Raw genomic sequence first — 27,984 nt, 5'->3', positions numbered from 1 at the left:
ATCCAATGTTGAACTGTGACCCAAGACGATACGAGATTATTTTAAGTCAGTTATAGTCAGTGGCTTTCGAAAATGAAGTTGCTTCGACTTTTCTCTTGTTGTTTGATTTTTTTCACAAGTGCGAACAGCTTACCAGTGGGACTTTTGTACAACCATAATGTGCCAGAAGCATTCAAATTACCACAAGAAAATGATGTCTCGAGTCCGGAAATTAAACTCAAAGTGCCCGTGGTTTTTTACGGAACGAAATTCAACTCGATTTTTGTAAGTAGATTCAACAGTACTTATTAGGTAGAAAAAAATGGGAAAAAATCATAGATCGGGTTAAAAACCTTCTAATTTTATCAATGAATTATAAATAAGCTGGGTGATAAGACCGATTCAAAACAAACAGCTATTTGTATAGAGCGTGGGAAAAATCTCTAATGTGTCCTTTAAAGTAAACTAAATTAGTTATAATTGAAAAATATATTATTTTCTGATTAGGTCAATTCAAACGGCTTCGTTTCCTTCCAAACCGAAATCCCCAACTTCTTTAACATCGAGTTTCCCCTCGACTACCCACTCATCGCCCCCTTTTACACCAACGTGGACACCCGAAGCACCGGAACAATCTCTTACTACGAAACCGGCGACCCCTCTCTCATACGCCGAGCCACGGAAAACGTCCGTGAATACTTCTCCGACCAGGAAAATTTCCAAGCCAAAAGTTTATTTATCGTAACTTGGTTCCGTGTTGGTTATTTCAACAGAGGCAGCGACAAAACCAACACTTATCAACTAGTGATCATCACCGACGGCGCCAAGTCATTCGTTGAACTCCTCTACCCCAAAGAGGGTATCCAATGGATCCAAGGCACCGGAGACGAGTCCGGTCTCCCGGACGCCCGCGCCCAAGCCGGGTTTATCTCCGCCGAAGGCAAAATGTACACGCTTCCGGGCTCCGGGACTGAGCAAGTCCGGAATTTGGAAGTGTGAGTGCAAACCACCAAGTCGACCGGATTTTATTACGGGATTTTAGGTGGTCGAATATTGATCTACCGGGTCAGTTCATATACAGGGTTGATGGAAACGATGTAGTAGGACCCGATTTGATTATCGACGACTTGAAGAGTGATGAGAATCCGCAGACGTGTGCTGAAGCTACGACTTATTGTCACGTCCAGGCGAATTGTCTTGACTATGAGGAAGGGTTCTGTTGCCAGTGCAAGAAGCAGTACTACGGGAATGGGAGGTTTTGTGTAAAGAAAGGTGTTATTGCAGTAACTAAAAAAAAGACACTAAGGGGCCAGTCAAATTAGATTTCCGAAAATTTACTCTACTTTGGGCTATTTTCAACAAATTTTTTAACTAAAAATAAGAAATTCTAAAATCCTGGACTTACACTCTAATTTGACTGACCTATAGTTACAAAAACTTAATTCCGTTTTTTCTAGACGTTCCCCTAAGAGTCAATGGGAAAATCAACGGTAAAATAAACGGTGAAAGACTAGAAAACCTAGATTTGCAATCATACATTGTCATGGTCGATGGCCGTGCCTACACTGCAATAAGCAAAATCCCCGAATCTATCGGTTTTGACATCCAATCGTTACAAATTTTGGGTGGAGTCATCGGTTACATTTTTGCCAAACCAATAAGAAACGCCCAAAATGGGTATCAATTCACGGGAGGTGTTTTCAACCACACTGCAATTCTCAAATTCCTAAACACAAGTCAAACGGTTACTATAAAACAGAAATATATGGGTTTGGACGTTTTTGATCAGTTGAGACTTGAGACTAACATTCAGGGGGATATTCCGACTTTACCTTTTGATTCAAAAGTAGAAATCGATGAATATCAAGAGCAATATACTTTGACGAGTCCTGGAGTAATTCAAATGTCATCAACCCGATTTTTTAAATATTTGAACGAAAATAAAGAAGAAATCACCGTTTCATATGACATTGAACAGGTTTACACCTTTGATTACTGCAAATACGAGAATGTTTCACTTGGGGAAACGTGGAAGCTTAAAGTTGGCAAAAACTTCATCAGCTATGAGAGCAAAGAGCAGATCATACGTTTCGGTTTGACTAACAAAATCATGCCTTTGGGCGAAATCGACCCTTGTCAAGATGGCCGGTCCCAATGTACCCCCTTCAGTGCCTGTGTCGTAGACGGGGACAGTTTCCGGTGCGTTTGTAACCCCGGATTCCAACAAATGTTTGCCGGGAATGAGACAATCTGCGCCGACATCGACGAATGCCAAACCGGACTTCACAGCTGCGACCAAAACGCGGCTTGTGTGAACCAAGTCGGGTCTTACTCCTGCACTTGCAACCCAGGATTCACCGGAAACGGGCAAGTGTGCGAAAACGAATTCACCTGTCATAATGTCATTTGCCCCCCGAATTCCGAATGTTTGGAGGGGGACAACGTCGCAGTATGTCGATGCATGCCCGGATTTAGCGGAGACGGGCAAGTGTGTACCCCTTTGGTCGACCGAAGTTGCCACACAGCCAACAATTGTGACCCTTTTGCTGTTTGCACAATCGACCCCAAAACCAATAGTTACTACTGCGCGTGTTTGCCGGGGTACGAAGGAGACGGTTACAGCTGTAACAAGACTGAAGTACAAAATGTTACCGAAGTTACCGTAGAGAAGGAGATTCAGAGGTGTGTCTTGGGGGTGTGTTGGTGCCCCGAAGGGTACACTTTTGAGAAAGGTACTACCTACTGTATTCCCAAGGATGTGACGACTGTGTTACCACCAACTACACTAATTCCGGATAATGGTAACTTATTTGTATTGCTAGTTTGTCAAAGTATAATAATGTTTTGTAGTTACATGTGACGTCTTAAATAATTGTGGCCCCAACGCTCAGTGTGTCTATAGCTCCGACAATGAATCGTTCCTTTGTAAATGTAACGAAGGTTACGATGGTGATGGTTACAAGTGTGAATTTGTAACCGTTTCGTGTGCGCAGGAATATAATTGTGGGCCTAATGCGAATTGTCACTATGACGAAACAGTCGGAAAATCGAAATGCGTGTGCAATCCGGGGTATTTCGGAGATGGATTCAATTGCACGATTTCTGGTAATCCTGAAGTATGAAAATTTAGATTTCAAGTTCTAATTTTCACACTTTTCCAGCCATCTGCACTTCCAATGCTGATTGCACCCAAACCGAAGAGTGTCTCCTCTCCAGCTCCCAGCGCTATGAATGCATCTGTAGGGAAGGCTACGTCCGCGATTCCCAGCACCAATGCATTAAACCCAGCACTTGTGGAGGAGGAATTTGCGTCGAAAACGCCGAGTGCCTCTACGACGACACTTATCAACTCCACTATTGTTCGTGCAAAAGCGGCTACATGGGTGACGGTATAACCGAATGCAAGCCACGTCCCATTGGTTGTAATATTGATAACAAATGCGGCCTACACGCCACCTGCGAGTATGACCCTTCCACATCCCTATATGAATGTCAGTGTGAACGCGGTTACTACGGCGATGGTTACGTGTGTTATACCGAAATCAACTGTCACATCGAGCCAACTTTGTGCGACCCACAAGCGACATGTGTTACAGATTCGAACAGGAGGTATATTTGTCAGTGTAACACAGGTTACGTCGGGAATGGAACTATCTGCCAGAAGAATCCCACCCATGAAGGGAATTTCCTACTGCTCAATCAGGGAATGTCAACTTTGAAAATCCCATTCGAGCCCACGAAGCAAAATCCGGGAAAGCCGATCCAAGTCAAGTATTTCCAGACCGCTGTTGGTTTGGATATTGACTGCTACGAGGGACGGGTCTATTGGGGTGATATAAGTGGGAGAGCTATTAGGAGTTCTACCTACAACGGGAGTAACAAAAGCGACTTTATCGTGGACGGGATTGGGTCACCGGAAGGACTAGCCGTTGATTGGATCTCAAGAAATATTTATTGGACGGATTCAACCAAAGACACGGTCGAAGTTGCGAGTATTGAAACGAGGCGAAGGCGAGTCCTGTTTGACTTCAATCTGGTTAATCCTAGAGGAATCGCCATCCATCCGCAACGAGGGTATTAACAAACCAAATAGCTGAATTTTTTCACTCACAAATCATTTCTTTTGCTTTTAGTAAAATCTTTTGGACCGATTGGGACCGCAAGAACCCCAAAATCGAATGGGCAAATGCCGATGGTACTGGCCGTAGTATTTTCCTCCAAGGCGAATCAGTCTCTCTCCCCAATTCCCTCACCATTGACTACGACACTGAACAGTTATGTTACGCCGACGCCGGAACGAAAAAGATTGAATGTATCGATATTGACAGTAAAATCAGACGTACAATTGCCACCAACTGTACATATCCATTCGGAATAACAGTCACCGATAAACACATCTATTGGTCGGATTGGATCACGTGAGTGACCACGTGGTTTATTACAACAATCTGATTGGTTATTTCAGGAAGAAAATTGAAAGAGCCGACAAAAATACTTTGACACGTTTGCCACCACTACAGGTTCCTTTAGGTGGCAGTGGAAATAAGTTGTTTGGGTTGGTAGCAGTCCCTCAGAGTTGTCCTCAATTGACAAACGTGTGCCAATATTACAAAGACCAATGCCCTGTCGATCACATTTGCCTCCCGAATGGTGCAGGAAGTCGGACTTGTGTCTGTACTTACAAAGCCGACAGTTCTGAAACACCTTCTTGCAAATTATAATTACGATTAATTAAGTTTGTAGTTTAGGTTTTTTTACAATAAAAACTCTTTTCTAATTGTTTATTTCATTCACCTCAAGCAAGTGTTAATAAAAAAACGCATTACACAATTCCAAACATTTTATTTATCAGTCCATGTTAGGAGATTAATAAAAAACAGCTACAATTCAATTACAACTAAGCCTTACAGTTATGGTAAAATTTGTACAATCTACTTTTAAATTAGTGCAAGAGAATTATCACAAAGTTCAACACTACACTAACCAAGACTGGACGCATTCGAGGAACTGCTAGGTCTCCGGACCGGAGGGGGCGGGGGCGGGGTCCTGAAATTCATCGAAGTAGACATGTAAAATTCATCGCCTTCGCCCTCGTCGCCGCTGGACGGCGTCGGGGACGGCGATGGCGGCGACAGGACGCGGTCCTCCTGCTCCTGGAGGATTTGACGGAAATCCTGGATCGACTCGTTCAAGGACCACAATTGAGAGAGGAGCGAGAGGTCCAGCTGACGAAGACTGTACTACAATCAAATTTTCTTTATTAATTATATGCTATCAGAGTCGACGACTGGTAAATGCCAAGTGATTTAAGACACCTGTATTCATATTTTCAATAGAAACTACAAGAGGAATTCAAACAAAACAAGTGTTTTGAATGTCGACCAAACAAAATCAGCGAAAGTTTGACATTTAACCCAAGTTAATGGACCGTACAGAGAAATCTTTGGATTTAGATATTTTCTCGAATTGTTTAACCAGATACGGGATGAATCACTCTTGGCACAATGAGAAAAATATTTACTTATCACTTGCTATTGCGGTGAATTTTAATTTCATTTCCAATGTAATTTCTCCGCGATTTACATTGATCGGGCGTAATGTCCTACTCCGATTTAGTTTTATTTTTAGAAATCGCTCTCGATTCTAACAAAAGTTTTGAAAGTGATTCAAAATTGCTGCGGTTTTTCGTTCAAACATTTGTTGGTGTGAAAGAATATCATCGGACGAGGCGTTCATCACCGAAGCGTGTCCTCTTCGGTTATGCAACGGCGGATTAGAGCCTTGGCTCTTTTTTTCACTTTATTTAACTCACATTTACAACCACCTGCCTGCGTTATTATAATTCATCATGCATGGTAGACCGATTCGTTTATTTCCATTTCCCATCGTTGACGACAATGGCCTCATTATCAATTCTCCCATTAAACATAAACTACACACATGTGGACTAGTTTACGGCCGGGGGGCTCTAAACTATACATAGACAAACTTACAACCCCTAACAGATTGCATTACTCAAATATGATGCTCTTGTTTTATTTTTAGTTTGGACTTTGTTCAATCGAATAAAAATTAAAACTATTTTGCAATAATAGAAGCATAAAAAAGAATTATTTAACCAGATTGTGACTGGTTGTACCTATATTATATTTCGCCTATCTCTATTGTGACGTTTCGACTATTTGCCAACATAGTAATTAAATAAAGTTATCTTATCTTAAAATAATATTAAAAGGAAAGATTTTCAGAATTTTAGATACGCAAGTCTTAGCAGACGGGACAAATTTACAGCTCATATAATACATATATTAAAACCTTATTTATAGGCTAATTTATCAATATTTATTAATTCATAAATTGAGTAGAGTAACCCAGTTATTAAATCACACGGGGTTATGTACCAAGATTTTCCGTAAATTTCCAGAAATATTAATCTTGATTTTTCTTGAAAAATTTTCGAAAGCTTACAAAAATATAAAGAGAATTCTGAATAAATATTTAAAATAAATGTTCCTACATTAATCGAGTGTTTGCATTTTCGAGTACAACACTATTTTTCATCTGAATAAAACTATAAATTGGTAGAATATTGCGGAAATACTACCCTTACTGTCCTTCAAAATCTACTAAAAAAATATGTTCTACGTTCGTTTAGTTGATAACCAAAAAGGAACCACTCAAAAATCTCAATTTTGCCTATTACAAAGCCAAATTTGGCTTTTTGCTATTTTTCTGATGATTTCGCCATTATCACTCGCCTTTTCCTGATCTTTCGCTCTCAACGAGTTCATTAAACGCAAAATCTTCTGACAAAGAGATTCGTAACGTTCGCAAGCAAGTAATTGGATGCCCCGGAAACCTCGCTGTCCTCCCACCCGAGCCAGGGTACGAGTATATACAGTTAAGTTGTTCGTTTTGAACTCTTGCGACGTCCTAGTTTCGAGTGTTGCCCCACGTGGGCAATGATTTTGAGGCAGGTCAAAAAATACTTCTTCGACGATCGGAAAAAATCCGGTTTGATATTTTAAATGACCCTTAAGGCTGGGTTCTCACGTTTATCGGGCGGAAGTTCGCCACCGGAAAAAGAAGAAAAACACGCAAAACCAGACCAAAGAACTAAAAGCACTTGACTTGGGAGAGGTGTGCGATGCATAAAGATGACCTTTCACTCCACATCTAATTGTAAGGCGTGGAGGTGGACACTCCTTGGGGCCTCAGGATCATTACAACAAAATATTATGCAAGAAAGTGATTGTTAACGTAGAAACGACATTTCGATAAGTGATAAAACGATAACTGATAAGTTCACCAAACGAAACTTTTCGATAAACAGATCAACAAACAAAAAGTAAAAAACTTACAGGAATGTGGTAATCGATAATACAATTTCAACATAAACCTGCTTCTAGTATTCTGCGAGCGATTCCAAGGTCGCCACCTTTCCAACCATATACAACCTAAGCAAAATTCTGAGAGGGAATCACTTAATGAAAAGTACATGTGGTTTTATGTAAGGTTACAAAGAACCAGTCTCGTACGACATGTAACCAGCAACGTAACCCATAGCCGGGGGCAAAGAATGTTTATCGTAATTTTTATGCGATACGATAACAGTCGGAAAAGATAAGTAGCGAATTCGATTGTTAATGGCTAATGAGTCAGACCCGGAAAAATTCATTGCATCCAATTCATAAAATAGTTTATTTTTGTTTGTGTGGTGAAACCACAGGCATGTACGACTCACAGGACCTTGACATAACCCATTTTTGATGTGTATTAAGGAAAATTACCAAAATTACCAAAAAGTCTCATTGTATTGTAGAAAAAAATACCTATTCGAACTAACTTTTTTAAAGAAAAAATACAGTAGATAACTTTACTATCGAAAGTACACAAAGATGAATTTATTCAAATTATTTTGAACAATTCAGTGTTTTATTATTCCAGAAGTGCTCTCAACTTCTGTTTTGAATTTTTCATACACTTTTTTTATTGAAATAGCTTATAGTTTTTTAGTATAATTCTGTTTCCTATTATTCCTAGTGGTTTTCGTACATGTTATTTTTTTCTTAGCATGATTGATCAAATTTATTATTTAATTAAAAAAAATACATGACAAACTATAATTACTACAAAAATATTATTTTAATGTAGTCTTTTTATTCCCTCGTCACGCTTACTTAATTACATTTCCTTTTTTTTTCTAAATCAATTTATTCAACTTTAATAAGTCCATTAATAAAAAAATCCACCTGTGGAATGCACCCAAGACTCAAATGCACTCTTAATATCATTTATTCATTTATTCATACCGTAATTTCCATATTCAAATCAATTTCATATCCCGTCCTAATGCGAATTCAATTGCCATCACTCAAAGATAATCAAAATCGATAAATCTTAGATAAAAGAAAATATGAAAACAAAAACTTACACTCGATTCACTGTTTTATTATGATTTCACATCTTTCTGTGATGCCATAAAAATTCATTTCCGCTCAGAACTCATTAATTTTATTATTATCATCGAAATTATCCTCGTGTTCACTGGTTTGTGACGTCATGTCAAATAGAAAAATAGTAAAATACGCATTCGAATGCCGAAGCCGTGAGAGATTCGCAACAAAGAACGCAGCCTACAGCCTTCAAAGGGGGAACAAATGACCTTCACACCCCCATAGGAGTACAGAAGATAGTGATTTTTTGAAAATTTAGAAGACATTTCAAATTTCGCAAAGTTTCTTTCAACAAAAAGATATCAAAAATCAAAGTTTAATAGAGTTGGGTTTGCTACTAGACACCCGGTAGATAATTTAGCCCACCTTTCAAGTTTGAAAGACATCACAATTTTTAGTTAATTTTTTTAACTTACCATTTCTCGTCGCAAAATCGCCAACTGCGTATCCAAATTCGTCTTCCTATCGCCGTTGATTTTCGGATGAGGCGGATAAACCAAATGTCCTTGCCTCATCGACGTCGTCCTTACGGGAGTCGGAGGTTTCGACTCTAATAAATTAAAACCACTGAGACTTTTGGGTAGAGGAGGTAGGCCGTGAAGCGAAGACATTGTTTTAATCCTGCAACAAAATCACGGATCTTTCATAATTTTAATTACGAATATATTTAGCAATTTCGTGACGCGTCAAGCCGCAACAATTAAAATTCATGTACCTTTCGTAATCGAGTTTTAATTTTTCGATTTTATTGTCGATAATAATTTGACAAGCAGAAAGATGCACTTCTTGTCCATCATTCACTTCGACCCAATCCGAATGTTGAATTTTATTATCACTATCACTACTTAACAAATCCGAAGGTTTTCTTTGTCTCTTTGAGATTTTCTCGTCTTCAATTCGCATACTTTCCAATTCGGAAATTAACAATTCGTGATTCATCCGATCGTCAAATTGGACTTTTTTCTTCTCATTTGTCGAACTATTACTATTACTACTCGAGTCTTCGACGACTACGACCGTCGGTACTTCAACACTAACTCGATCTTCATTTTGATCCAAAACACTGGCAAACATTTCATCAATCAAAGTGTTGACATGATTACGATCATTTAACACTTGATCCTCCTCCTTTTCCTCCTTTTTCTTCTCAATTTTCGGCGATTGAAAAATCACAGTTCTGCTACCCTCTGACACACCGACACTCACGACAGGCGGTGGCGGAGCCGTCCTCCCCGGCGCCGCTTTTCTCGTCTTTGCCAAAGCTTCCGCCACCAGAGTCTTACTGGGTCTCGGGGGCACCGGCGGAGGCGGTTTCCCCATCTTAGTACAGGGTGTTGATCGCATCATAATCATTTTAGTCACCGAATGAATCACTCGCAACACTCATCGCGGTTCTGACTATACTAAAGCGCGATAAGCAACTGGAAAGAGCGGAGGCCTTGCGACAGGTAGAAGGGGAATTTAATGCAATAGTTAAGTGCCTCAAAACACAAACAAATAGCAAACCGGTGAAAATTACTTTCCCGGCTTTTTGCAGGGCCAGGGATTAATTTCCGTTAATATGCATGATATGCGGAAGGAGAGATAACGGTAACGGGAAAATGTCAACGAGATTTTTGCAATTTTATTATTCGCGACTTTCAAACGCGACATTGAAATGAGATATTTTAATGCTTTCAAATCGATTACAATAGGTGAGAAATTGGGTTTGAAAAACAATGATGGGTTTGAGGATAAATCACTGAACAATATTATATAACGTTAAGTTTAATTGGTTTAGCGTGACCGACTCGACATATAACGTTTTTCTTCCACTAGCACGATGGGAAGAAATAACAGGACCAAAAAAAAAAAATTAATTTATAATAGTAGTGTTCTTTGAACTCGAGTATTATGTCACATGCTTCAAGGTTGACGCTAATTGCATTTAAAATGACAAAATTCAATTATCTTAATTAGAAAGTGCCATCAGAGTAATTAGGCAACCCTTTATACATTACGATTTTTTTTAATTGCCGCTATTATATCTTACACAATAGCCAACATAAAAAACAAAACTTGATTATGGCCCAAAAAAAAGACAACCCTCTCCTCTCTCCACATGCTTCGGTTAAACAGCACCTACCCACCCACCTTATTTTACTTGTTGTTAAATTTCCAGGGTTGTCTGCACATGGGACACTGCTGGTTCACTGGTTGGGACTGCAACCACTTAACAATGCAGTGCATGTGAAAACAATGTGAACACTGCCCCCACACTAAGGGGCAATCGTCTCCCGGTAATTTACAATCAGGACAACAACCATCAAATGGCATTCGACAGATTCCGCAATTATCGTCATTTGCCACCCATCTCCAAGTCGCAACCCCGGTCCAGTCTTGAAAAAAAATCGATTATTACAAAGAGAGGTTATGTCATCCAACTTACTCTTAATTGTCAATTTCATTATTTTTTTGCCATTTGGACGCTACTCAGTGTTTTTTTATCACAAATCTGACTTATTCTTTGTTTAACTTTCGTAATAAACACACAAATGAAACAACTAATCATAAAAAAAACTTGTGATGCTTCGAATTATGCAACCAGTTGTGCAGCCAGTTGAAAAAGTGTGGGAAATTCAAAACTAGGTAATCACACAACTGAAATTAACAATGATTTTATTGTTATACCACACATTATCTGTTTTAAATGATTAATCTGTGGTTATACTAACAACAATGACATTAATGTAGTCTCATGTGGCTGATTATAGCCTGTTCTGACCCAAACAACTTCCCACAGACAGTGCAAGCGCAATTTTTCGGCTCTATAATATTATGTTTGGACTTTCTGTGCGCTCTCAAAGACACATTTTGCCGAAATCCGTCCCCACAAACCTCGCATTTGTACGGCGTCTCATTGGTATGTTGCCTCACATGCGTCCTCATAGCAAACTTACTTGAAAACGCTTTATTACAATATTTGCAAATATACGGTCGCAGTTTCAGATGCGCCGTTTTTACGTGTTTATTTAAGTAAAAAAGCGTGAGAAAAGTCTTGCCGCAACTTTCACAAATGTGGGTCTTCTCCCCGGCGTGTTTCTTCATGTGGAGACGATAAGCGTACCGTTTATGAAACACTTTCCCGCACTCGTTGCAATTATAAATTTCTGAACTGTGAGTATGAGAGAGATGGCCTCTCAAACTCTCCAAACTGCGCAAAGTCGCCCCACAAAGCTCACAAATTTGGGGCCCCGAAGAATGGTTCATGATGTGCTTACTGAAATTGCTTTTGGTGATTTCTGCGTCGCAAATGGGGCATTTCTTGCGTTGGTGGGAATGACTTTTAAATTTTCGTTTACAGGTGAATTGTTTCTGACACACGTCGCATGTGAAGGGGCCCCCTGGGTCGTTAGTCTCTCGTTTTTTATCAAATGTTTTGTGAGCTTGGCTCAAGTGAATATTGTATAAGTTCTTGTATCTAAAGCTTGTATCACAATAGGGGCACTTGTGACTGGTTTGAGGGTGTTTCAAATTGATGTGGCTTTTGTATTCCTCAAGATCAATAAATGATTCGTCACATATATCACATATTTGCTCCTTGGCGAAATGTTCTCGCATATGTTTTGCTAGAGTTTTTTCAGCCACGTTGTCACCACAAATTATACAATAAGAAAGACATAGCGAATCTATTTCAGCCCCAACTTGAATTAAATTCATTTCTTGTGTAGATTCTTGCACTAAATCTACTTCAGACACTTCTAATTTCACTTCAACGTTATTTAAAATTGCTAGTTCTTTTAGTTTTTCGTCAGATTTTATAAAGTTCTGTCGAATATTGAATGCAAGTTTCATATTTAGTAAACATTTTAAACAACTTACAGGTGATATATCACTAGCATCAACCTATAAATAAAGCAGATATATTAATAAATTAAATTTGATCTAATTACCTTAATTGAAGTTAAAGTTTCCAACATATCTGAAAGACTGCCTTCTAGCAACGAATAGCAAACTGAAGGATGAGCTAAACATAACCTACAAATTCGTTTACTCATTCCTGACTATAATTATATAGTATGATAAACAGTAATAATTTATAAGTACTAATTATTGATTTTATAAATTATTCCTAAACTTGAATCGTTTATTACAATTGATTATTATTGTCAAATTGACGACAAATATTGAACAATGGTACCAACACAGCATTGTTTGATTGTGGGAAAACTAAAAAGTAAAAACCCGTTAAAAATATTGACTTCTTATCTTAAAATTTGAACGTTTTTTATTATTCTTTAGAATACTAGTTAAACAAATTATTAATTATTAAACAGCCTACAATTCATAAAAACCATAGCGTAAAACTCGTCAAAAGATTTCCAAAAGATTCATAATTCATAAAAAATAGTGTATTAACATCTTCCAGGTTGGTGTCTCTGCTTGGTGAGATTTCATGTCAAAGATGGTGGTGTTTGGCGGGTCCATCGTATGATATTTTCATTTACAATTTTTGGGTTTTATTTGGGATAATTTTTACTGTTAAACACTACTAAATTCTAGTGAATAAGTTATTACTTTGTATATAGTATAAGTTTTTTGTTTGGTATAAATAATATGGAACTGCAGAGAGGTGTATGTAGTTTGTGTTTAGAAAATAGCAGAGTTTTAATTTCTCAAGATGCCGAAGAATTTTGTAAATTTCTTCCGGATATTCTAAAAGAGGATTTTTTAACAAATTCAGCAGTAAGTTTGCATTTTTCGAAAAACATAATCTATTTTTAATCTAGTTTCAGAAAATTAAAGGTTTACTGAAGATTTGTTCTTTATGTTGCTTTAAAATACAAGTTGCGAACGAAACGAGAGACTTGTTACGCAGAAATGAAGATAATGACACCAAAAATGGGGACATTTGTTACTTCTGCAAAACCGATAAATATGTCGTAAAAATAGGAAACAACTGGAAGCAGTTTAATGACCGAACTGAGGGCCTTTTAAAACAAGACGATTTTCCAGTTTGTGTGTGTCCTAGATGCGTTTTCTACTTTGACACAATTTTTAACTTCAAATCAAAGCTATCTTTCAAGTTTGTAAGTTTCAATGTTTTAGTGTAATAACTAGAAAGTCTGACTTGTCTTTGCAGCCCTACTTGGGAGTTTTTAAGAAAAAATCAGAGGACACGCCACAGAAACAGAATGATACACCCAAGAGAAAGTCCCTATCAAAGTCGCCACCCAGTTCAAAAAAACGTAAAATTTTCGATAATTGCTTTGATTATTTGCAACCCTTATGCAATAATAATTACCATGTTGATAAGAAACTCAAACGTGACTTAAAAATATACAGAAAAATCGCTTATGTTAATCTGGAAAATGCGAAGAATGTTGATTTAGAAGAAACGCCGAAAAAGCGACCTAAAATCAAGATAAAATTGGTCAAGAACAAGAAAGAAAGCCACAAGTGTAAATCAGAAGAGCTCCCAAAAACTGACCCCGACAAACAGAAAGCCAGGAGATACTCGTGTGTTGAACCATCAAAAGAAGCTCCCGAAGAGCTTGAAGAAACTCCAAAAGCCGCCAGCGTCTCAACTCTAGTGCCTAAACGTCGCGTTTCTGATTATATGTATGAAAATGAGAAACAAACGGAAAGTTCCGACGAACCCAATTCAGAAGAAATTAAAGATATTGTTCATAAATACATATCTGAAACGAACGACAGTCAAATTTCTGAAGTGCTTGATGAGATTACAGAGCAGAAAGCGGCGGAGCAAACTGAAGTGGAGCAAACAGAGGTGGAGCAGAACGGTGTTTTAGCTGCAGAGGAAGATATAGAAAATAAAGAGGAGAAAGCGGAGGAATCATCTCAAGCGCCTGAAATACAAAATGGAGAGACCTCTGAAGATGCTGACTCAGTCAGTTTAGAAGAAAAGAAGAGCGAAGACTTGATTGCTGAATCAACGGAATTTATTGAAACTACTCCCGTGGAAAATGTTTACGAAGCTAGCGAATCTGAGACGAAAAGTAACCCAGAAACCGAATCTCTCAATGGATCTGAACGTAAAAAGAAGCACGTTACATTTAGTGATGACCTTTTTACCGAATAAATTTTTACAGAAAAAGTTGATTTGTCCAACGTTAGTAATAAATATAAGGCTATATTCTCTAACTTTTAAAATTATTTGAAGGGCCTTTAATATAAAATAATGACATATAATTGACCATTTCAAAATGTTAAAAGTTAAAAAAGCCTGTTAGTTTATTTGAAATAAATGACTCATTGTAACAATATTAGATCATTTTTTATAGTACTTCCTCGTCCATACTAAACTCCAATACGCTTTGTTGTAATGATGTATAAGAAAAAGAAAACTTGCTCTGTTGCGTCCAGAAAAACTCCTTCTCGTCGATCCACTTGATCAGTTTCATAATATTTTCGTGACCTTCGTCACCGTCACACTTTTTAATCAAACGAATGAAAGCCGGAAAAAGTTCTTCACCTAAAAAGGATACATAACACGGAGTAACGAGAAGAAGTGGGCCCACCGGCTGAAATAGCCGCCCAAGTTCGGACTTTCTCCCTCCGTTCCAAATCTTTAATATCATTAAAAATATAAAAAGCCAGCATTAAAAGAGGAGTGGCTTCGTAGGGCTGCTCCTGATTTAGATAATACTCCCCCATGTATCGGTATGCTTGGGCCGTATAAAATTGCAGATCGTGGTCTTCGGCCAATTGTTTCAACTCTTTGAGACATTCGAGCGACTCGAATGCCTTACCGTGTCTGAAATAGTGAAATTTAAAACACAACATTGACTAAAATCATATAGAGCTAAATCTCTGTACTTACTGTAAATACGCAAGTGCCATTGAAATTTTGGCGTCGCAAATACCGGACACGTCTTTGCGGCGGACAGCCCTATTCAAGGCTTTTGTAATTGTAGCAATAGCGTCCGAGGTCCTTTTTAGTAAGACTTCGCAACGTCCCCTAATAATCAAAGCTGTGTATTCCCATTTATGTTCGCAAGCTTCAGAAGCTCTTTTTCGCGCGATGTTACAAATTTCGGACGCTCTGGCCGGGTCTGTTTTCATCAAAATTTGTGCTTCTTCCATTAAAGATTTGTAAAGGAGACGGCAAGACTCAATAAAGACTATGTCTTGCTTTTTATTTAGTATCTTGGTACAGTTCCAAGACTTGCCTTGTGACATCTCTCTTGCCAAATCTAGGTAATTTTTCCCAGCTTCTGCCTTTTTGCCATTTTCGACTAAATATTTTCCGATTATGAAATAAGCTATAGCTTCTTGCTTTTGAAAATCTCCGGGATATTCCATCGAAACACACTGATACAAGAGTTGCTCCCCCAGCCACCACCAATCATCCGGTCCGAAAGCATAATGGGCCGCCAAATGAAGCATCTGTTCCCATTCTGTGGCAAAATCCTCAGCATTGTGAGCCCTCTCGGCCTTTGTCAAATACTGAGTTAATAAATCCAAGTTTTGCTTGGAATTTATAAGTTGGGGTCTTAGCCAAATGTGGGTGCCAGGACCGGCTTTCTTCCGAGTTTTCTCTTGTAAATCCAAGAGCTGTTTAATAAATTCTGCCGTACTTGTGTAACCACTTTCGGTGAGTTCTGCCAGAAGGGCTTCGTGGTAGGGCAAGCGAAAACGCCTGATTTCTTGAAGGGTGAGAACCGGAAGTTCGTCACGAAGTTTTTGCTGAAGGACGCGTTTTTTGTGCCGCTTCATTTGCTCTTTCTTGATCGGAGACATGTTAAAGTCAATAAGTTGCTCCTCAGGGTCTGGGGGGATACTCATGGAGTGGCTCATGGTGGAGGTTTGGGATTTAAAACTGTCAAAAATGATTAATGTCGCAAAATAATTCAATGATCAGTTTCAAAATTTTAATTCTGTTAAATGTCCTGTGATAAGTAGTTTTCGAGTTATTTCCCGTCAAAATCCGGAGCTGAAATAAAACCATATTTTGACGTGGCGGGAAACTACCCTGGAATTACTTGATTCTAATGTTAATTTAGAAGAGCACTTTGAAAATACCCACAGTTTTAATATATCAAATTATGAATCAGTAAATTATTTATCAATTTATCAATATTAATTTTTTGGAATAATTCCTTACTTATACAACCAGTAATACATGCGACTCTAGATCTACCGACAGAACACCAAATCCTCATATTTTATAGTTTCATATCATATATATTTTTAATTTTAACATAACTGTGATTATAAAACGTATTTTCGACAAAACCTTAAAAAAAATGCGTCAAATATTGGAAATAAAAATATTTATACGATTACGGAGTTACTCCGTTTCTATTCTTACTTTGCCCGAACACAGTTCTTGCAAATGTCAATAAGCATTGTCATTTCTGTCAATAGTAGTGTTTTGGGTGCGTTTAGGGTGTAGAACCGCTGTTTCGTACATAATCACTCCTCTTTTAATATAAATGCAGTTAAACCTGCGTTAAACCCGAGTAAAAATCGTCGTTTTATTTAACGCACAGGTGAGTCCGCCCGCATTTGCCCCCAAACCCTAATTCTCTTCCCCTAGTCATGGCTTGGCGCTTCAAAGCCTCAAAATACAAAAACGCCGCCCCCATCGTTCCTAAACCAGAGAACTACGTGCGCGATATCTGCGTGGGGTCTTACCAAACCTATGGAAACAACATTGCAGCTTCGGCCAAATTCATGGCCTTTAATTGGGACCACGCCGGTTCGAGTCTTGCTGTTCTACCTCTCGATGACTCAGGCCGGAAGAGCAAACTGATGCCCCTTTTGCACGCGCATTCCGACACAGTAACCGACTTGGAATTCTCGCCGTTTCACGATGGCCTCTTGGCCACGGGGTCCCAAGATTGTCTTGTAAAAATTTGGCATATCCCCGAGGCGGGGCTTCAAGAATCGCTCAGTAACCCCGAGTGTACGTTTTCGCATAAGCAACGTCGAGTAGAGACCGTGGGGTTCCACCCCACGGCGGATTTCCTCCTCCACTCGACCTCGTACACGACTTTGACTCTCTGGGACCTAATCTCAGGTCAGGAAGTCTTCTCCAACGCCGAACCATCAGATGTTATCCAATCGGTGAGTTGGAAAAGAGACGGGACTCTCATCGCGACCTCTTCCAAAGATAAACAAGTCCGAATTTTGGACCCGCGGGTCGAGCAATCGTGCATTAAGACGGCTAATAGCCACCAGAGCATCAAAGACTCGAGGATTGTTTGGCTCGGTGATAGTAATAGAGTCTTGACCACGGGATTTGACGCTCAAAGACTCCGACAAATCATCATCCGTGATTTGCGAAATTTCGGCGAAGCGGAAAAGAGCATAGAACTTGATTGTTCTACCGGAATTCTTATTCCGCTCTATGACGCCGATACCGGAATGTTGTTTTTAGCCGGCAAAGGTGATTTTTATGCTTGACGAATTTTTCGTTTTAATTATTGTAATGTAGGTGATACAACGATCGGATATATGGAAGTTATGGACAAGGAGCCGTATTTGATGGAAGGAATACGGCATTCAGGAGAGCAGACCAAAGGGGCTTGTCTTGTACCCAAAAGAGCGCTGAATGTTATGCAAGGCGAGGTAAATAGGATTTTGCAGCTGACAAGTACCTGCGTTATTCCGATCACGTATCAAGTACCCAGGAAAACTTACAGGTAATTTGATAAGGTTTGATAAAAAAGAAACATTAGCAAAGTCATCGATTTTCATAATTGTTGTTGTTTAATACCGTTGAGCTAGCAATTTGATTCAAAATTGAGGACTGAATTAAAAAGGTTTAGATCATTAATCCGCATTTTTATGCAATTTGTTTGAAATAAAAGTTTATTATTATTTTCTTATTTTAATTTAATTTTTTTGCTATTCATAAAACATAGTTTTATTTAAATTGTTTTTAAAAATGTTTTCGTTAAAAAAATCGACCTAAAACGTGTTACTTTTTTGTTTTAGAGATTTCCACGCCGACTTGTACCCCGACACCCCCGGATACAAGACTGAATTAACGGCCGCTCAATGGTTGAACGGCAAAAACATTCCATTGCCGAAAATTAGTTTGGATCCTTCTAAACGCGAAAATGGCGAAGAACCAATCATAGTAAGTTTTCTTCTATTTTTTTTGTCTCTCCTTAAAAAAACAAAAAGGTAGAAATTCTTCAATTTTTAAACACTTTGGTGCATTGCATAAATCAGGTACATAGAGGACCCCTTTTGAAACTCCGAGAAGAGTACGAAAACGAAAAAGTAATCGAACCAAAACCCGTCCCTAAAAAACCCTTTGAACCTAAAATCACGGCTACGATAACGAAAAATGATTTTCATCCGGTAAAGGAAATTCTAAAAGATTTAGAAAAGTCGGAAAAGCCGGAAATTCAAGATAACAAAGTTGCGGAAAATAACAAGATTAATTTGGAAGAAACAGCAGTACCGAATGTCGTACCACCAAAACCCTTACCGCGCACTTCTAGAACCGGTTCGATTTGTGAACCACTGGAAGACCAAAATAACCCTCCTAAACCAGTCGCTAGACCTAGGACGAACAGCGCGATTCCTATCGTCACATCAGTTAACCCCAATGTGCCCATAGCAGGAGGATACAAGGTTAATGTTGTGTTGTAGTTCGGAATTTTTTGTTTATTTCGTATTTTTTGTTGGGCACCAATTATGCTTTTTCTACTCTCAAACCTACAGTTATATTCTTCACTCATGAAAACGATCAATTTTCAGCCTCGTTTGGGTCCAAAACCCTTCACCCCTCCGAAACTCAACGAATCGGAAAGCAGTTTCGACAAGGTGTTTTCGGTCCCGGCCGTTCCCGGACAACCGCAACAAAGTAACGGAGTCCATGAGCCGAGAACTCCAGAATCGCTTCCCCCCACTCCCTCACAACCGGAAAAAGAAGTTGAGGAGGAAGCACCCGAACCCCCGAAGACGCCAAGTACAGCCGAACGAAGGAAACTCTTCGAGAGCAATACCAAGGAGAACGAACCGGAAGATAACTTTGACGTTATCGATCAAAGCGGAAATTTTGAAAGGGCCTCGCCACAAAGGAGTAGCATAGCTGAGAGGAGAAAAATGTACGAAAATCGATCGCAGTCAGTACAGGAAACGCCGACTATTATCGAGAAGGCGGGAGGGTCACCGGTGATGTTGCGTAGGAAGGATTCGTTCAAGAATAGAAAGAATGTGGAGGATGTGTTGAAAGAAGATAATAACAGAAAAAGTGGACAAGTGTCGAAACAAATGTCCCTAGATCAGGGGGCCAGAAAGAGCGAGAATTTTGCCACGCCCACACCGAAGAGAACGTCCACAGTATTTGGTAAAGTTTTTGCCTATTTTGCGTATTTTATTCTTCTAAAGATTCATTCTTTCCGAAGGTCGGGTATCGAAATTCCGCCACCTCAAAGGCACACCTGCCCACAAATCGCTCCACATCGAGAACATCCGCAACCTCAGCCGCCAAATCTCGGGTGAATGTGACGGCTTCCACGGTAAATCACCCTATAACCCCTTCTATTTCCGCTTACAGTAAGTACCATTTCAGCAAACCCCGACCGCGTGGCGGTACCTCTGAGCGGCCCTGGTGGCAAAATCGCCATTTTCGAGTTAAGCAAAACGGGTAAATTACCCGATGGAGTGATTCCTGCCCTAGTCCATGGCAGTAACATCATGGATTTCGCTTGGGACCCATTCGACAATCAACGTCTGGCAGTGGCGTGTGATGATGGGGTTATCAAGTTGTGGAAAATCCCAGAATCTGGACTCAGTGAACCAACAAACGCGGCGGAAGCCGAGTTTAATGCTCATCCCGATAAAATTTATTTTATCAAGTTTCATCCTACTGCCAAGGATGTCTTGGCGTCGGGATCGTATGATATGACTATAAAAATCTGGGATTTAACGAATTTGAATGAGAAGATTGTCTTAAGGGGGCACACGGATCAGATGTTTAGTTTCGCGTGGTCGCCGTGTGGGGCGTTTTGTTCGACGGTGAGCAAAGATGGGAAAATCAGGATTTATAAACCAAGGGCCGGGGATTTGCCCATTAGAGAGGGGAAAGGGCCGGTTGGGAGTCGAGGAGCGAGGATTGTTTGGGCCTTGGATGCAGGATTTATCGTCGTTACAGGATTCGATAAAGTTTCAGAGAGACAAATTATGGTTTTTAAAGCCACTGATTTGTCAAATCCATTAAATACGATTGGTTTGGATGTATCGCCGGCTATCTTGATTCCATTTTATGATGAAGACAGTTCGACTTTGTTTGTGACGGGGAAAGGCGATTTGACTATTTATGCGTTCGAAATTACGGAAGAATCACCCTATATATGCCCCTTGAGTCACCACAGGTGCAATAATCTACACCAAGGTCTTTCATTTTTGCCAAAAAATGTTTGTGATGTGACTAATGTTGAATTCGCGAAAGCACTAAGACTCACTAATAATACGATAGAGCCCTTGTCTTTCACTGTTCCAAGGATTAAAGTAAGTTTTATTTGGTGTAATTTCAAAAAAATATATATTAAAAATTTAGACGGAACTCTTCCAAGACGACTTATTCCCCCCGACCAAGGTCACTTGGAAACCAAGTGTGACAAGCATAGAATGGTTCAATAATAAAGATAAAAGCCCACAAAGGATCAGTCTCAAACCAGAAGGCATGGATTTGTGTAAGTGATGGAAAAGTAAATGCCAGCATGCTTAGATTTCTGTTTTATAAAAAAACACCCCAGTATTTTATGTAAAGCCATCGGAACATCAAATTGTAATTTCAAATCGAAAAATTTCTTTATTTGTTAGTTGCTGCATGAATTTTAGTCTCTATCGTTGATGGTTGTAATTTTTTTTTTTCAGTATCCGAGTCTCAAGGTCAGACTAATCCTGAAAGGACCATAAATAAATCTGCTTCCACTCCTTTTATCGGAGCCTCTCAGCCTTACAATAGGTTAGCATGGAATCCTGATTTAAATGAAAAAACTAAACTGAAACAAGAGGAGGTAAATACTTGATTTTTTCTCACCTCCTTTTGCATTTTTGTGTTTTTTTTAGTTACAGAAGTCTGTAAGTAACAGAATGGAAGTCAACTTGAAATTGGAACAGGACGAAATGGAAGGAGTTGATGAAAAAGAATGGACCGATTAATTTGAAATTTTGACTCTTTAGCCCGCCTTATTATACATGACATAATTTTTAATTTAATTCCTAGTATCGCATAAGATATAATCATCGCTTAATTTCGATATTATGCAATTTATAAAAGTGATTTTTTAATATTTTTATAGATTTTACGCTTTAATATTTTTCTACAGTTATTATGACATCTAGTCAGATTTTTTTCTATGTGATCTCTTTGATAATTCTCCAAACATTCCGGACTTCGCATTTATCCTGCCATAGCGGTGCCAAAATTAAAATGACCAAATTTTTTGCTCACTCCCGATAAACCAATCGCTCAAAACAATTTTTTTAGTCATTTAAGTGCTATAATTTATTTTGTATTGTGTAATTTAGTGTTGTGACAGTGTAGGATGTAGTTCATGTAAGGTTTAAATGTCACTAAATTATTTATTACTTTTTATTTCCTGATAAAAAAGCAAATATACAACTTTTCCAGATAAATATTTTTTTTATTTAGAACCTAATCATAGAGGGGCACCGACACGATCCCTTGGGATTAATCGAAGCTCCGAACCATGTTTTAAAAAGACGTTACCAGCTGTTTGTTGGGGATTAATCCCTACACCATCATCTGTAATAATCGCAGAGGTAGCTGGGGGCACTTTGAACTCCTCAGCGGCGAATTTTAGTACTGCTGTGAAAGGAGTTGCTTCTGGAACACTTAATCTACAACAGATCAATAAAAAAATACAAAAAACGATTTTAACATTTATTTTTAATTTCGTTCCATATCTTTGAGTCTGTACATTTTTCAGCCTCTTTTAACATATTCCTTACATAATTCTCAATAAGTGAATGCTTACACAAAGTTATGAAAATTGTTTTTAATTCATTATACGTTATCTCAGGACATATACTTATACTAGAATTGGTCATCCACTCGGAATTTATTTCTTCCATCATGCTACCGAGATAAATTAAAAAATTACAAAAATATTCCAAAAACTCACTATAATTAATACAAACTTGGACCAAACAATTACCGTCGATTGTTTTAGTAATTGTGAGCCAAAAATTTTTACTGAGAATACTCCTATCTAACATTTTTTCCAAAATACTTTGCAAAATCAGATCCGTAACAGGGTTTTTCACTTCAAGTGCTAAGATTCCTAATAAAACTGGAAGAGAATTTTCGACTTTAAAACTAGTCAAGGATTCCTTTACTAGTGTTAAGATTATGTCTTTATTGCCATTCTCATAGTCTCGAATCCACTCATTTAGAATTAATTGGTGTTTTAAATTATTTACGTTTATAATAGTTTTATTAGCGACACAAAATTGTGAAATTGCTTCAAAAGAAGCTGAAGTCATGATTAAATCCTTTAATACAGCCTGCAATCTGTCTTTAGAAAACAATGAAGTGTACATGCGAACCGCTATGTCAATAATCCTTTCATTTAAAGGCCTACATTTGAAAAACTTGACTAAAAGATGGTCGCACATTTTTGCGTAGAACTCGTAGTCATAAACCACAATCTGATTTTTCTCGCCCCAGACATTCAACAATCCAAAAAACTGTTCCCTACTGTTCCTCTCATCACATTTTTGTACTGTTTTCTCAATAAAATGACCCAACTTAAAAACCAGTTTAATATCTTCCGCCGTCACCGTTTTAACCCAATGCTGATTCTCGTAAATTTGGTTTACATTATGAAATGATGTCAGAATTTGTTTTATGTTTGCCGCTGAGGTGTCATATATGGCCATAGCATGGCGTATTTTGGTAGCTACTGTCATTTCTGAGTCGGTTTATCTGCCAACAGAAAAAAAACAATTAGGTTTGAAGGACAGTAACTACCAAAATTGGGGCTATTTACTAAAAACTTACACTTTAAAAGGGAGCTTGGGGTCCGACGTTAACGTAATTTTAAAAGTGACTTTCGATCTGGAAAAGAAGAACGATTATGGGGGCGAACATATGGTGACAACCTTAAAACTTACGCTGCCATTGTGACTTATAATAAAACAAAACTATGTAGCTTAGGGGTTATTATAGCTGGTTTCGGCTTGTTGTTAATTTAAATAATTAAGTGGAAAATCACTGTTTAAAGTTTCTTTAAATTCCACTAATTTTGGAATGTCAAACGTCAAAACTTGTGTCACTTCTGTATCCTTGTGTTTGTGCTCTGACTACCTAATGTGCAGATGAGCGAATATAAAAATAACAGCATTTTTTAGATTATTTATATTATGTTATTTATAAATTAATTTATTCTGTACATTTACTTTTAACTTTTGAGTCTTGCGGCGCGGCGCTATTTATAAAAAAAGTGCTTTAATGTGCACATGATGACAAATACAGGGTGAATCATTTAAGTAAAAGATCGTAAAATTGAAATAATTTATTAACAAAATTGATTACAAGATCAGTCAAACTGTGTTAATACAAATTGTCCAACGTTGAAAGTATAAAACATAAAAACGACATGGATATGTGAATTAGACACTAAAAATTGCCTAACAATAACTATGTACACAAAATAAAAAACTTAAAAAGCTATTTACAAAAGTCCTAAAATATACAAATAAACTTAATTACCTTCAATCGATAGCGGATCAGTTTTGATTATATCAGGCATCACATTCTGTAAAAAAAACTGTAGAAAAACAAATTTAAGCCCATTTTTAACTTACTTCTATTATAATAGGGGTTGCGAGTTCAATATTGTTGTAGGGAACCCCAATCGACCTTTGTTGCGACTGTTGTTGCTGTTGTTGTCTTTCCATTTCCTCTCGTCTTTTTTTAACCGAACCGGAGTGAAACCGGCCACCCTCGCCCCTTATCCGATTCATTGCATGTCTGTGTCGTGATTCGTGCAAATATTTCTAAAAAATAATCAAAAACAGTGAGAAATTCGGAAAAACTTAATGCCGGTATTACAGGTCTCTCTTTTGGAATTTTGCCTTCAGCCTCCAATTTCGCCCTCGCTTGTCGCCTTTTTAATATTCTCCTGTATTGTTTGGCGTTGACGTAGAGAGGTTCCTCTTCCAAGAATTCGGCTGTTCCGGGAATAGGCACTCGTTGGAATTGTGTCCCACTGGACCCTGGCACCATCTAAAGATACGACAGTTTTTAAATTTTGTTTCCTCAATTGGCAATAAAATGGTGTTGTAAAGTCTGTGTTAAAATGTTTTACGTACGTCTGCGGTATTTCTCACCATGACTAAATTGCCGTTAGCCATAGTCAGTTGGTTTCCTGAAGCTGCGGCGATCTGTGGAACCACCGTCTGCGAGGGGGAGGTCACCGCCGGCTGAGCGACTGCAGTCGTGGTGGCGGCCGCTGGGGGACTACTCGCAATTTGTACCAGACTCCCATTGATATTCAACACTACCAACAAAATTTTAGTTCTGAAATATTTTTAAAATTCTTGTAGTACCTGTAGGCTGCGCTTGTTGCAAGGTCGTGTTATCGATGGCCACTGGTTGATAAATAAAAGTCTGTCCGTCCAAACTATGAACGATTTGGGCTTGCTGGGGTTGCTGCAAAAGGACTTGGCCTTGGGCTGTCTGGAGACTTGACACGGGTAGGACTTGTATCTGTTGGAGGCTTTGAGCCCCGGCGGGGGCCACTTGAATTTGGCCGCTTTGGGGCACGGCATGCACCATGATTTGTTGCCCATTGGCCCCTTGGATGACCTGACCGGTGTTCATCTGCATGACTTGGACTTGCTGGGGGCTCACGCCTTGAACGGCTTGCATGACCACTTGGCCGTCGGTGGTCGTGGCGATTTGCTCCATCGATGGAGGGGCTGTCGGAGGGTCAGTCAGAAGGTGCTTGAGACGAAAAGTCGCTGATACAAGGGTTGAACATATTTGATAACGGGATAAATAAATAACCGTTTTTGCCCACGTTTCAAAATAAAAATGATCCTCAGGTCTGTTGCTGGAACTCGAGACAAGGTAGGAAATTTGGATTCTTGGTTATTAAAACAGGAAACAGCATTTTGGGATTTTAGTCTATCATACGCTCGCCAATTCTCAATTTCTTCACCAAAACTTCATTTTTTTTTTTTCACTAGAATCTAGGACTTCAACCCCAATCTACCTAAAATAAAATGCCAATTCCAGTTTTCTTTAATTTATTTGTCAGGTGGAAAAATAGAAGCTATTTTCAATATTATACGTTTTTGAATCTTACTCATGTAGTATGTTACGAAGGTATAAAATTTAATCATTTAATATTAAATTTCCTCTTAACTGAATTGCTTAAGCCTTAATCACAATACAATTACAATTTTATTTTGTACATACTCGTAAATTGTAACTCATTCTAAATAAACAAAATTTTCAACTTCTCAATGCAAAATTTGTTCACAAATAAAATATAGGATAAAATTTTGTGAGAAAATTAGTCTTTTTAATTGTCCTTATTTTCCATACATACTGGCTGCTTCAAAAGTGTCGGACCAACTCTCAAATGGTGCTAAGCATAAAAATGAATTCAGATTTTTTTCAAGCCTTTAAAAAAAAACTGGAACTGACAATTCCCATGTAGACACCTTAGCTTTTTTGTTTCCGTTGTTGTCTAATTTAATTTATTGTTGAACTTTGTTAATTTGTTAAATATTTTGTACACCATAAGACACAAATTGGAATTTTTTTTCAAGAGGCATCTGTTCAATGTTGCAAGATCTGCCGTTTCCGCTAATTAAATTCAAGAAAACATGATCTGAACGGCCAAAAACTTAACTCAAAATCTAACTTTTAAATAGCTATATCTCGTGAAAAAAGGCTCAAACAATTTTTTGTCATCGGAACTTTTAATTCAGTTGGAAGTCACCACTATCACCACCGAAGAGATGATCCGACACTTTTGTTAAATGAAAACCGTAATAGTTAAAAAAAAATACATTATTAATAATTATTAATTTACAATCGACCTATACATACCTACCAATTTTTTTCATAAATATGAATTTTATTCCGTAATTTCAGTAAATATCGTGTGATCAAATAAATTTGGGGTTGAAATCAACTCTGAGGAACAAGACTCGAGTCTTTGTTTGATTTATTAGAAAAATTTGTTGTCACTATTTGTCAAATGAAAGATAATTCGATCTGTAAATTAGAGCGTTTGTGTAATGTTGGTTGCATAGTATTAGATAATTATGTTTAAATTTTAAAAAAAATCAATTTGAGAAAAAATTTAGAAACGCCTTAGCAGTTAACACGAAAGTGCTTTTTGGACTCCCATATGGTTATTCTCCTTGGCTATCGTCTCGATGAACAGATTTTATACAAAAAAATCAACTATATTATGGAAACTGAAAACTATATCTTTTTTTGTCTTTAGGTGTCCATAATTGTGCATAACCTCATGTTTCTGTTTCTTACACCTATCAGTAAATTTTTTGGTATGTTTGGCCCAAATTTAAATTTCCTGTCAATTTTCACAAAACTATTTTCGATCAACGGAAAGTCCAATAATAATTGTAAATCATCAAAAATGTTGTTTTTGACAAATGTGAAATGTTTTTCAAAAGAAAAGGTCAAATAGGTATTGGTCCTAGACAATTTAGGTAAATTGCCTCAAAGATTTGATTTTAATATTCAAAAACGATATCAAGACGGTTGGAGAACAGATCCCTTTAAACCTTCATTCTTTGTCTTGTAGGTTATGAATTTAATGTGTGTGCAAGTGTGTAAGCCTCGAAATGCATCAAAATTTGGAGAGATGATTCAAAATGCATCGCAAAGCCGAATTTGTGTCGGTACATGGAATTGCTAACACAGTGTCACAAAGGGCTTTCCAAATCCATGGAAAATGTAAATCAGGTGTAGCCTTCACAATTGCAGCGTTTGGTCGCCATTACGCCTTGTCTATGTCGTAACGTAGTGAAAATAGCAAATTCGTCGGTGGTTCAGTAATAAACAATTGTATTTTGCCGGTTCAACCCTCGAATCATGCACCGAATATGTTTGATAATTTGTGGACTTACATTGGATATTTTAGTCTGCACTTTCCCAATGATTGGTCGACAAATTGTAGACCAATGGTCGCGACGCACTACACACGATTCGTTGGAACCTGGTTGTGTATTGGTGGTGATGGCTACCACTCCCTTGCCAGCTACGACCGGTCGATGCCCCGTTAGCTTATCGACGGGCGCAAACTACAAGCGGCGGGAAACCCGTGGCCAATTACAAAAGTAGAAAAGGAAAAGTTCACATAAACGATCGACACGCAATTGAAACACTTTTCCAAAAACAAAACCGATTATTTAACCGAAACAAAATCCTATCAATCATGTATTACAACCAAATATCAAAATATCAACTGTTTTTGAGCAACGACCTTGATGTTTGTCACCGTGAACAAGATTTTATCGATTAAATTCAAATCTCGCGCCCTTTCAGCCGCGCCCTCTGTCTTTTAACTCA

General features: G+C 38.2%; 8 protein-coding genes across 19 annotated transcripts; 3 read left to right on the top strand and 5 right to left on the bottom strand.

Annotated features, from left to right (window-relative positions):
- The first annotated feature begins 11 nt into the window (after positions 1-11).
- On the top strand, positions 12-4,756 carry LOC123005951 (nidogen). The gene is made up of 8 exons (XM_044400044.1): positions 12-264; positions 487-974; positions 1,022-1,251; positions 1,437-2,780; positions 2,830-3,084; positions 3,141-4,053; positions 4,113-4,397; positions 4,445-4,756. The coding sequence occupies exons 1-8, from the start codon at positions 73-75 to the stop codon at positions 4,698-4,700; spliced, it is 3,963 nt and encodes a 1,320-aa protein (XP_044255979.1). The 5' UTR covers positions 12-72; the 3' UTR covers positions 4,701-4,756.
- Positions 4,366-11,029, bottom strand: LOC123005955 (anaphase-promoting complex subunit 11-like). Of its 4 annotated transcripts, none has more exons than XM_044400051.1 (4): positions 9,151-10,315; positions 8,852-9,056; positions 4,964-5,219; positions 4,366-4,683 (listed from the first exon to the last, which is right to left on the bottom strand). In XM_044400051.1, the coding sequence occupies exons 1-4, from the start codon at positions 9,786-9,788 to the stop codon at positions 4,658-4,660; spliced, it is 1,125 nt and encodes a 374-aa protein (XP_044255986.1). In that variant the 5' UTR covers positions 9,789-10,315; the 3' UTR covers positions 4,366-4,657. The 4 variants fall into 4 exon arrangements, with proteins under 4 accessions (XP_044255986.1, XP_044255988.1, XP_044255987.1 ...); XM_044400053.1 differs by lacking the exon at positions 9,151-10,315 and adding an exon at positions 10,569-10,707 and having other exon boundaries at positions 4,370-4,683; XM_044400052.1 differs by lacking the exon at positions 4,366-4,683 and having other exon boundaries at positions 4,805-5,219; positions 9,151-10,312.
- Positions 11,024-12,605, bottom strand: LOC123005954 (zinc finger protein 77-like). 3 transcript variants are annotated; one of them, XM_044400049.1, is made up of 3 exons: positions 12,368-12,605; positions 11,150-12,320; positions 11,024-11,075 (listed from the first exon to the last, which is right to left on the bottom strand). In XM_044400049.1, exons 1-2 carry the CDS (start codon positions 12,470-12,472, stop codon positions 11,160-11,162), a joined length of 1,266 nt encoding a protein of 421 aa, XP_044255984.1. In that variant the 5' UTR covers positions 12,473-12,605; the 3' UTR covers positions 11,024-11,075; positions 11,150-11,159. The 3 variants fall into 3 exon arrangements, with proteins under 3 accessions (XP_044255984.1, XP_044255985.1, XP_044255983.1); XM_044400050.1 differs by lacking the exon at positions 11,024-11,075 and having other exon boundaries at positions 11,077-12,242; positions 12,297-12,320; XM_044400048.1 differs by lacking the exon at positions 11,024-11,075 and having other exon boundaries at positions 11,077-12,320.
- Positions 12,606-12,858: 253 nt separating this feature from the next.
- On the top strand, positions 12,859-14,701 carry LOC123005953. The gene is made up of 3 exons (XM_044400047.1): positions 12,859-13,160; positions 13,205-13,504; positions 13,558-14,701. The coding sequence occupies exons 1-3, from the start codon at positions 13,032-13,034 to the stop codon at positions 14,515-14,517; spliced, it is 1,389 nt and encodes a 462-aa protein (XP_044255982.1). The 5' UTR covers positions 12,859-13,031; the 3' UTR covers positions 14,518-14,701.
- Positions 14,642-16,404, bottom strand: LOC123005952 (tetratricopeptide repeat protein 29-like). The gene is made up of 3 exons (XM_044400046.1): positions 15,259-16,404; positions 14,957-15,192; positions 14,642-14,910 (listed from the first exon to the last, which is right to left on the bottom strand). Exons 1-3 carry the CDS (start codon positions 16,233-16,235, stop codon positions 14,714-14,716), a joined length of 1,410 nt encoding a protein of 469 aa, XP_044255981.1. The 5' UTR covers positions 16,236-16,404; the 3' UTR covers positions 14,642-14,713.
- Positions 16,405-16,792: 388 nt separating this feature from the next.
- On the top strand, positions 16,793-22,043 carry LOC123005314 (coronin-7). 2 transcript variants are annotated; one of them, XM_044398995.1, is made up of 11 exons: positions 16,793-16,930; positions 16,978-17,829; positions 17,878-18,085; positions 18,381-18,525; positions 18,621-19,028; positions 19,155-19,746; positions 19,805-19,918; positions 19,972-20,909; positions 20,959-21,094; positions 21,279-21,421; positions 21,474-22,043. In XM_044398995.1, the coding sequence occupies exons 2-11, from the start codon at positions 16,980-16,982 to the stop codon at positions 21,564-21,566; spliced, it is 3,627 nt and encodes a 1,208-aa protein (XP_044254930.1). In that variant the 5' UTR covers positions 16,793-16,930; positions 16,978-16,979; the 3' UTR covers positions 21,567-22,043. The 2 variants fall into 2 exon arrangements, with proteins under 2 accessions (XP_044254930.1, XP_044254931.1); XM_044398996.1 differs by lacking the exon at positions 18,621-19,028.
- Positions 21,986-23,724, bottom strand: LOC123005315 (ubiquitin-fold modifier 1). 2 transcript variants are annotated; one of them, XM_044398998.1, is made up of 3 exons: positions 23,544-23,724; positions 23,431-23,487; positions 21,986-22,268 (listed from the first exon to the last, which is right to left on the bottom strand). In XM_044398998.1, exons 1-3 carry the CDS (start codon positions 23,549-23,551, stop codon positions 22,067-22,069), a joined length of 267 nt encoding a protein of 88 aa, XP_044254933.1. In that variant the 5' UTR covers positions 23,552-23,724; the 3' UTR covers positions 21,986-22,066. The 2 variants fall into 2 exon arrangements, with proteins under 2 accessions (XP_044254933.1, XP_044254932.1); XM_044398997.1 differs by lacking the exon at positions 21,986-22,268 and adding an exon at positions 22,298-23,355.
- Positions 23,725-23,931: 207 nt separating this feature from the next.
- Positions 23,932-27,883, bottom strand: LOC123005166 (nuclear transcription factor Y subunit alpha). 5 transcript variants are annotated; one of them, XM_044398815.1, is made up of 6 exons: positions 27,543-27,883; positions 24,981-25,352; positions 24,762-24,931; positions 24,484-24,657; positions 24,237-24,428; positions 23,932-24,187 (listed from the first exon to the last, which is right to left on the bottom strand). In XM_044398815.1, the coding sequence occupies exons 2-6, from the start codon at positions 25,339-25,341 to the stop codon at positions 24,134-24,136; spliced, it is 951 nt and encodes a 316-aa protein (XP_044254750.1). In that variant the 5' UTR covers positions 25,342-25,352; positions 27,543-27,883; the 3' UTR covers positions 23,932-24,133. The 5 variants fall into 5 exon arrangements, with proteins under 5 accessions (XP_044254750.1, XP_044254749.1, XP_044254747.1 ...); XM_044398814.1 differs by having other exon boundaries at positions 24,744-24,931; positions 24,981-25,377; positions 27,543-27,881; XM_044398812.1 differs by having other exon boundaries at positions 24,744-24,931; positions 24,981-25,648; positions 27,543-27,880.
- Between the last annotated feature and the right edge of the window lie 101 nt (positions 27,884-27,984).

This window comes from Tribolium madens, unplaced genomic scaffold (assembly GCF_015345945.1).
Source record: "Tribolium madens isolate multiple individuals breed KSU strain unplaced genomic scaffold, Tmad_KSU_1.1 Scaffold_20;HRSCAF=117;Tcas5.2_LG4, whole genome shotgun sequence".
NCBI classification, from domain to species: domain Eukaryota; kingdom Metazoa; phylum Arthropoda; class Insecta; order Coleoptera; family Tenebrionidae; genus Tribolium; species Tribolium madens.
This window is presented reverse-complemented; position numbering and strand designations above follow the sequence as displayed.